General features: G+C 28.3%; 1 protein-coding gene across 1 annotated transcript in view; it reads right to left on the bottom strand.

Annotated features, from left to right (window-relative positions):
• Positions 1 to 4,943: 4,943 nt before the first annotated feature.
• The window catches only part of LOC142238442 (sodium-dependent nutrient amino acid transporter 1), a 32,460-nt gene continuing 27,189 nt past the window's right edge, over positions 4,944 to 10,214 (bottom strand). The window contains exons 6-8 of the mRNA XM_075310081.1: positions 5,674 to 6,140; positions 5,329 to 5,600; positions 4,944 to 5,265 (exon numbers count right to left, since the gene is read on the bottom strand). Coding sequence (XP_075166196.1) covers positions 5,098 to 5,265; positions 5,329 to 5,600; positions 5,674 to 6,140 — 907 coding nt within the window. The 3' untranslated portion in view covers positions 4,944 to 5,097. The remainder of the gene's footprint in view (positions 5,266 to 5,328; positions 5,601 to 5,673; positions 6,141 to 10,214) is intronic.

Here is a 10,214-nt window from a genome sequence, read left to right as displayed (position 1 = left end):
CCCAGATTTGACCTCCGGTGCCTTTTGGAGAAGCAAAATTCATCCGATCTGCTTGAAATTTGGTACGTGGTGGTAGTATATGATATTTAACAACTATGCCAAAAGTGGTCCATATCAGTCCATAATCGTACATAGCCCCATATAAACCGATCCCGACATTCATCCGAGTGAGTTGAAATTTGGTACATTGTGCTAATATATGGTCGTTAACAACCATGCCTAACTAGGTCCATATCGGTCTATAGTTATATATGGCCCTCAGATAAATCGATCCCCAATCACACAAAAATAAGCGACCCCCATATTTCAATTCTGGCTCTCTACGTACAAAAAGTCCATATCGATTCGTAATTATTTGTAGACTTAACTATACATAACTTTTTTGTAATATATACCATGTGTGGACTAAATCTCAATTTAGAAAACGATGTTAAGAAGTTTTAAGATACCACAACCCAAGTAATTCGATTGTGGATGATAGTCTTTCGTAGAAGTTTCTACGCAATCCATGGTGGTGGGTACATAAGATTCGGCCTGGCCGAAATTGCGGCCGTATATACTTGTTTTTTTTTTTGAGTTTACATTCAATCTTCTATGATCGTAGTCATTAGGAAAAGAATTGGAATTATTTTAAATATTTGTTTAATGTCGTGGTGTTCCTGTGCCGTCGCTTTTTACAATTTAAAATTAATTGTAAAAAATATGACAAAAGACTAAATATTTCAATAAAAAATTTATCCCAGAAGTAGTTGGAAATCACAAACGAAACGTCGGATGTAAATATGAAATAAAGTCTTTTTATTTGGATATTGAGAGACCTTGAAAGCCCATTTTTGAACAGATCTAAAAATAACCAAAAAAATTTCTTTGCTTTAGGAAATTTTGTCAACATTTCTTTGCTATAGCAGTTTTATCTAAATTTTATTTGTATATGAATTATGTCAAAATTCCTTTGCTATACGAAATTTCGTCAGAATTTCTGTGCTATACGAAATTTTGTCAAAAAAAAAGTTTTTGCTATAAAAATTTTTTTCAAAATATCTTGCTATAGGAAATTTGTCAAAATTTTATTTCTATAAGAATGACTGTAAATTTTATTTATTGCTATAGGAAATTTTGTCCAAATTACTTTGCTGTAGGAAATGTTGTCAACATTTCTTTATAAGGACAATTTTATCAACATTTTGGTAGAGGAAATTTTTTAAAAAATTCTTTGCTATAGGATTTTTTTCAAAATTTCTTTGCTACAGGAAATTTTCTCAAGTTTTACTTTCTATAAAGAATTTTATCCAAAATTCATTGCTATAAAAATTAATCCTGCATTGTAATTATAGGATTTTAATCTTGTTGTGTAGGTACTCAATAAAATGAAATGAAAATTTTTAAAAAATTCTTTGCTATAGGATTTTTTTTCAAAATTTCTTTGCTACAGGAAATTTCCTCAAGTTTTACTTTCTATAAAGAATTTTATCCAAAACTCATTGTTCTAGGAAATTTTGTCAAAATTTCTTTGCTGTAAGATTTTTTTTAAATGTCATTTCTATAGACAATTTAGTCAAGATTTTGTTTGCTATAGGAAGTTTTGTCAAAATGTCATTGCTATGGAAATGTTTATCACGATTTCTTTGCTATAGGAAATTTTTCAAACATTTAATTTCTATAGAAAATGTTGTCAACATTTTTTCTTTACTACATTTCTTTACTACATGGAATTGTGTGAACAATTCTGTGCTATAAAAAATTTTGCTACAATATTTCTAAAGAAAATCTTGACAAAATTTCGTCGCTATAAAAATTTTTGTTGCTAAAGGAAATTTTTTGAAAACTTAATTTCTATAAGAGAATTTGTCGAAATTTTCTTTCTATAGTAAATTTTGTACAAATTTCCTTTCTGTGGGAAATTTTGTCAAAATTTCATTTCTATGGGAAATTTTTTCATCATTTTTATTTCTGTAGGAAGCTTTAAAAATGCCATTTATGGGAAAATATTTTTTTGCTAAAGGAAATTTTCTAAAAATGTAATTTCTATAAGAAATTGTGTAAAATTTCCTATCTATAGTAAATTTTATACGAATTTCATTTCTATAGGAAATTTTGTCAAAATTTCATTTCTATGGGAAATTTTGTCAACATTTTTATTTCTGTAAGAGCTTTAAAAATGCCATTTCTGTAGGAAAATTTCATTGGTATAGGAAAATATTTGTTTGCTATAGAAAATTTTCTGAAAATGTAATTTCTATAAGAAATTTTGTACACAATTCCTTTCTATAGTAAATTTTATACGAATTTCATTTCTATAGGAAATTTTGTCAAAATTCGTTTCTATGGGAAGTTTTTCCAACATTTTTATTTCTACAGGAAGTTTTAATAATGCCATTTCTGTAGGTAATTTCTTAAAAATTTTATTGGTATAGGAAACAATTTTTGTTGCTAAAGGAATTTTTCTGAAAATTTAATTTAAATAAGAGATTTTGTCGAAATTTCCTTTCCATAGTAAATTTTATACGAATTTCATTTCTATACACAGAAAAAAATATCACCAAAATATTTCCAATTAAAAAGTTAATTGAAGTTGAAAATTGTTTCAATTAATAAATTAATTGATACAATTAACTTTTTAATCATGGTAGAAACATTAAGTTAATTAAGTCAATGATGGAAAATTTTAAAATTTTTAATTAAAAAAATAATTGATACAATTAACTTTTTAATCAAATTCGGAAGACTAATTCAGTTAAAAACCAGTAAGGAAAGTCTAAAGTCGGGCGGGGCCGACTATATTATACCCTGCACCACTTTGTAGATCTAAATTTTCGATACCATATCACATCCGTTAAATGTGTTTGGGGCTATATATAAAGGTTTGTCACAAATACATACATTTAAATATCACTCGATCTGGAAGAATTTGATAGACTTCTACAAAATCTATAGACTCAAAATTTAAGTCGGCTAATGCACTAGGGTGGAACACAATGTTAGTAAAAAATAAATATGGGAAACATTTAAATCTGAAGCAATTTTAAGGAAACTTTGCAAAAGTTTATTTATGATTTATCGCTCGATATATATGTATTAGAAGTTTAGGAAAATTAGAGTCATTTTTACAACTTTGCGACTAAGCAGTGGCGATTTTACAAGGAAATTGTTGGTATTTTGACCATTTTTGTCGAAATCAGAAAAACATATATATGGGAGCTACATCTAAATCTGAACCGATTTCAACCAAATTTGGCACGCATAGCAACAATGCTAATTCTACTCCCTGTGCAAAATTTCAACTAAATCGGAGCAAAAAATTGGCCTTTGTGTTCATATGAGCGTAAATCGGGCGAAAGCTATATATGGGAGATATATCCAAATCTGAACCGATTTCACCCAAATTTGGCACGCATTGTTACAATGCTAATTCTACTCCCTGTGCAAAATTTCAACTAAATGGGAGTTAAAAATTGGCCTCTGTGGTCATATGAGTGTAAATCGGGCGAAAGCTATATATGGGAGATATATCCAAATCTGAACCGATTTCAACCAAATTTGGCACGCATAGTTACAATGTTAATTCTACTCCCTGTGCAAAATTTCAACTCAATCGGAGTTAAAAATTTGCCTCTGTGGGCAAATGAGTGTAAATCGGGCGAAAGCTATATATGGGAGCTATATCTAAATCTGAACCGATTTGGCTGATATTTTGCAAGTTTTTCGAGACTCATAAAATATTCGGATTCGAATTTGAGGAAGATCGGTTGATATACACGCCAATTATGACCAGATCGGTGAAAAATATATATGGCAGCTATATCTAAATCTGAACCGATTTTTTCCAAAATCAATAGGGATCGTCTTTGAGTCGAAACAGGACCCTATACCAAATTTTAGGACAATCGGACTAAAACTGCGAGCTGTACTTTGCACACAAAAATATATCGACAGACAGACAGACGGACAGACAGACAGACAGACGGACATTGCTAAATCGACTCAGAATTTAATTCTAAGACGATCGGTATACTAAACGATGGGTCTCAGACTTTTCCTTCTTGGCGTTACATACAAATGCACAAACTTATTATACCCTGTACCACAGTAGTGGTGAAGGGTATAAAAAGTGCTGATTGTTTTTTTAAATTTTTAATTAAAAATGTATTTCAAACAATCATTTGTTAATCCAAATAAAAACTCTAAGCCAATTCAGAAAGTAATTAAAAATAGTTACCTTTTTTAATTGATAAATTAATTGAGTTTTGCAATCAACATCAATTAAATTTTTAATTGAATCAATTAAAAAATTAATTGAAATTTGCTGAAAAATCAATTAATTTTTTAATCAAGAACTTTTTCTATGCCCAATTAAAACTGTGATTGATACTATCATTTTCGTGATTGAAGACATTTCAATTAAAAAATTAATTGGATCAATTAATTTGGTGATTGAATCAGAAAAAAAATTTTTGTGTGTAGTAAATTTTGTCAAAATTTCGTTTCTATGGGAAATTTTTTCAACATTTTATTTCCATTTCTGTAGGAAATTTCTACAAAATTTCATTAATATAGGAAACAATTTTTGTTGCCAAAGGAAAATTTAATTTCTATAAGAAATTTTGTCGAAATTTCCTTTCTATAGGAAATAATTTTCTGAAAATTTCATTTCTATAGGAAATTTCTGCAAAATAGATTTTTTTATGAAAATTTGCTTTTTATAAGAAATTTTCTGGAAATTTCATTCATTTAGTTTTATTCTTCTTGCTTGTTTACTTAATGCTTATAATTTAAAATTATCTTACATGAAAAAAAAAAATATTTTGTGTTAAAATATTTTTTTTTTAATAAGTTTTTATATCTACACATTTCTATATTAACATCAAATAAGTGTAACCTTAACTTAATTTTACTTATAACATCAAATAAATTTTAATTTAAACATTTCATGGGCATGAATTTAATACTTGTTGTTTTATCATAGGCTAGCATTTAATTTAAATGAGCTTTCAACTAAACAAAAATATATATAAATTTATTATCTAAAACTTAAAAAAAGTAATAAAAATATTTCTCTTATTTTATTAAAACACATTTTTCTAAATCATTTATATTGCCTTAATTAAATATATTATCATAAATTCTAGACCATATGGTTGTATGTTCTGCAATATTGTGACTTTCCTCCGAAGAGGGAAGATTTTTTCTAAATATTAAATATTCTTCTAAAAGTTTAGGATCTGAAGGTCCCCAGGATCTGGTAGGTCTCATAGAATTATAGATTTTCTAATAAATAAAAATTAAAATAATTAAATTATTAAATTAAATTATTTATTTAAGCTGACTCACCTCTTTTAATGTATGGCCTTTGGCTTTGTAAATGGTATATAAAGCCCATAAGGGCAATTGGGCAACACCTATGGCCCATAAAAGCCAAGCGAGACCATAAATTTTGTCCGGATAGCCCACACCATTGTAGGTCAAAGGTTCCAATGTTATAAGGGTATAGAGTAAAACACCAAACATTAAACCGGGTGTAATGAGGGCCCAACATACACGCCAATATAGACCAGTCTTAACACCCAACATAAATTCGATATCCTGGCACAAACGTTTGACTCCTAAAATTTATTATCAGTTTTTTTTTTAATTATGTATTAATAATTTCCCCCTTATAAATCATTCCGTACTCACCATACATCCATGCCACAGCAATTAATTCAGCTATAGCCAAGAAAAGAGCAATGAAAGAGCAACCAAAGAAATCCACCAAATTCAATATAAATTGTCCTCCAGGAGTCATGTAGATAATTCCGCAGAGAAATCCCACCACTGCTATTGTAGTGGCCAGCATCCAATGGGGTAGATGGGTAAAACGATCCTTTATCACTGTTATCACACATGAAGCCATGCCCACATTACTGCCCATGCCCAATACCAAAAGCATCAAAAAGAAGAGAACAGCAAAAATTTGTGGTAAAAATTTAAATTTTGCTATAGCCTCTGGATAAGAGATGAAGGCCAAGCCTGCTCCACCCTTGACCACACTCGAAATGTCTGGACTATTAGTCTCATAGGCCAAATTTCCAAGAATACCAAAGATAATACATCCGGCCAATATGGATGTAAACGAATCCACACTGGTAATAATAATGACATCTCTGAAATGTTAAAGAAAATGAGTTATGGTAATTATTACACGCAGAAAAAAATGTAAGTAATTTATATACGCCACACTGTGATTTAGTTATAAAATTTATATCTAACTGAATATGGGTCCGAGACCTATTCGAAGTTGTCTTGACACTACCAAGGTGAGTTCGAGGTTCTATCATCTTTTGGAAAATGTTATGCAATTAAATTTTTCTATATAGGTAAATCGGGATACTACCGCGGTTGCCAATCGAGCCAAAAATAATTTAACAAAATTTAGAGAAAATTTTGCCACAAAACTACCAAACAAAAAAAATTACTTTGCAAAATTTAATTTTATTTATATAGTGAATTTTAACACACCTTTATTTCTATAGAAGATTTTGTCAACATTTTATTTGTGTAGGACATTTTGTCATAATTTTATTTCTATTGTAAATTTGGTCAAAATTTTATTTCTGTAGAAGATTTTGTCAAAATTTTATTTCTAAAATTTCCATAGAAAATGTTTGCATAATTTTATTTCTGTAAAACATTTGGTCAAAATTTTATTTCTATAGAAAATTTTGTCAAAATTGTATTTCTATAAAAAATTTGGTCAAAATTTTATTCCTATAGAAAAGTTTGTCAAAATTATATTTCTATAGAAAATTTTGTTAAAATTTCAATTTTTATAGAAAATATTGTCAAAATTATATTTCTATAGAAAATTTTTTCAAAATTTATTTCTATAGAAAATTTTGTTAAAATTTTATTTTTTATTGAAAATTTTGTCACATTTTTATTTCTATAGAAAATTGTGTCAAAATTTTATTTCTATAGGAAAATTTTTCAAAATTTTATTTCTGTAGAAAATTTTGTCAAAAATATATTTCTATTGGAAATTTTGTCGAAATTATATTTCTATATAAAATTTTGTTAAAATTTTATTTTGATAGAAAATTTTGTCAAAATTTTATTTCTATAGAAAATTTTGGCAAAATTTTATTTCTATAGAAAATTTTGGCAAAATTTTATTTCTATTGTAAATTTAATCAAAAATTTGGTCTGTAGAAGAATTTTTCAACATTTTATTTGTATAGGAAATTTTGTCAAAATTTTATTTTTATAGAGAATTTTGTCAAAATTTTATTTCTACAGCGAATTTAGTCAAATTTTCATTTCTATAAAAAGATTTTGACAATATTATATTTCTATAAAAAGATTTTGACAATATTATATTTCTATAAAAAGATTTTGTCAAAATTTTATTTCTATAGAAAATTTTGTCAACATTTTATTTCTATAGAAAATTTTGTCAAAATTTTATTTCCATAGAAAATTTTGTCAAAATTTTATATCTATAGAAAATTTTGTTAAAATTTTAATTTTTGTAGAAAATTTTGCCAAAATTGTATTTCTATAGAAAATTTTGTTAAAATTTTAATTTTTATAGAAAATTTTGGCAAAATTTTATTTCTATTGTAAATTTGGTCAAAAATTTGGTCTGTAGAAGATTTTGTCAACATTTTATTTGTATAGGAAATTTTGTCAAAATTTTATTTTTATAGAGAATTTTGTCGAAATTTTATTTCTACAGCGAATTTAGTCAAATTTTTATTTCTATAAAAAGATTTTGACAATATTTTATTTCTATTCTGATTATTAATTTTAATTAATTAATTAAGAATAAACATAATATAGGTCAACAACACTCAAAAATATTTTTAATATTTTATTTCTATAAAAAGATTTTGTCAAAATTTTATTTCTATAGAAAATTTTGTCAAAATTGTATATCTATAAAAATTTTGTCAAAATTTTATTTCCATAGAAAATTTTGTCAAAATTTTATATCTATAGAAAATTTTGTTAAAATTTTAATTTTTGTAGAAAATTTTGCCCAAATTGTGTTTCTATAGAAAATTTTGTTAAAATTTTAATTTTTATAGAAAATTTTGTGAAAATATTATTTCTATAGGAAAATTTTTCAAAATTTTATTTCTGTAGAAAATTTTGTCAAAATTATATTTTTATCGAAAGTTTTGTCGAAATTATATTCCTATAGAAAATTTTGTTAAAATTTTATTTTGATAGAAAATTTTGTCAACATTTTATTTCTACAGAAAATTTTGGCAAAATTTTATTTCTATTGTAAATTTGGTCAAAAATTTGGTCTGTAGAAGATTTTGTCAACATTTTATTTGTATAGGAAATTTTGTCAAAATTTTATTTTTATAGAGAATTTTGTCAAAATTTTATTTCTACAGCTTTTGTCAAAGTTTTATTTCTATAGAAAATTTTGTCAAAGTTGTATTTGCATTGGAACAATAAGAAGGTATTTCTTTTTTAGCTTAATGTATACATTATAAAGAAGGTCATTAATTGTAATTGAAATGTAAAAATATGTATGTCATTATTATCAAATCCTAAACTAAATAACAATAAAGGTATATATTTATTAAATAATAAAATAAAATTTACAATCAATTTTAAAATTTGGTCTAGGTTATATGTAGTTTCAGAAATATGTAGCAAGTAAGAGAAAAACAAGTATATACGGCCGTAAGTTCGGCCAGGCCGAATCCTCCACGATGGATTGCGTAGAAACTTCTACGAAAGACTGTCATCCACAATCGAATTACTTGGGTTGTGGTATCTTAAAACTTCTTAACATCGTTTTCTAAATTGTGGGTTAGTCCATACGTGGTATATATTAGACAAAAAATGTATGTATAGGTAAGTAATATTGAAATATGGGAGTCGCTTATATGAGGGCTATATAGAATTATGAACTTGAAATTTTTGTGTGATTGGGGATCGATTTATCTGAGGGCTATATATAACTATAGACCGATATGGACCTACTTAGGCATGGTTGTTAACGGCCATATATGTTACTAGCAAAATGTACCAAATTTCAACTCGGATGAAATTTGCTCCTCCAAGAGGCTCCAAAACCAAATCTCGGGATCGGTTTATATGGCGGCTATATATGATTATGGACTGATATGGACCACTTTTGGCATGGTTGTTAAATATCATATACTACCACCACGTACCAAATTTCAACCTGATCGGATGAATTTTGCTTCTCCAAAAGACACCGGAGGTCAAATCTGGGGATCGGTTTATATGGGGCTATATATAATTATTGACTGATATGAACCAATTCCTGCATGGTTGGTGGATACCATATACTAACATCACGTACCAAATTTCAACCGTATCGGATGAATTTTGCTCCTCCAAAGGGCTCCGGAGGTCAAATCTGGGGATCGGTTTATATGGGGCCTATATATAATTATTGACCGATTTCGACCAATTTTTGCATGGGTGTTTGGTACACCACGTACCAAATATCAACTGAATCAAATGAATTTTGGTCTTCCAAGAGGCTTCGGAGTTCAAATCTGGTGATCGGTTTATATGGGGGCTATATATAATTATGGACCGATGTGGACCAATTTTTGCATGTTCTTTAGAGACCATATACTAACACCACATACCAAATTTCAGCCGGATCCGATGAAATTTGCTTCTCTTAGAGGCTCCGCAAGCCAAATCGGGGGATCGGTTTATATGGGGGCTATATATAATTATGGACCGATGCGGACCAATGTTTGCATGGTTGTTAAAAACCATATACTAACATCATGTACCAAATTTCAGCCGGATCGGATGAAATTTGCTTCTCTTAGAGGCTCCGTAAGCCAAATCGGGGGATGGGTTAATATTGGGGCTATATGTAATTATGGATCTATGTAGACCAACTTTTGCGTGGTTGTTAGAGACCATATACTAACACCATGTACCGAATTTGAGCCAGATCGGATGAAATTTGCTTCTCTTAGACGATTCGCAAGCCAAATTTGGGGGTCCGTTTTTATGGGGGCTATACGTAAAAGTGGACCGATATGGTCCATTTGCAATACCATCTGACCTACAGCAATGACAACTACTCATGCCAAGTTTCATGTCGATAGCTTGTTTCGTTCGGAAGTTAGCGTGATTTCAACAGACGGACGGAATGTTCAGATAGACTCAGAATTTCACCACGACTCAGAATATATATACTTAATGGGGTCTTAGAGCAATATTTC

This window comes from Haematobia irritans, chromosome 5 (genome assembly GCF_050003625.1).
Source record: "Haematobia irritans isolate KBUSLIRL chromosome 5, ASM5000362v1, whole genome shotgun sequence".
NCBI classification, from domain to species: domain Eukaryota; kingdom Metazoa; phylum Arthropoda; class Insecta; order Diptera; family Muscidae; genus Haematobia; species Haematobia irritans.
This window is presented reverse-complemented; position numbering and strand designations above follow the sequence as displayed.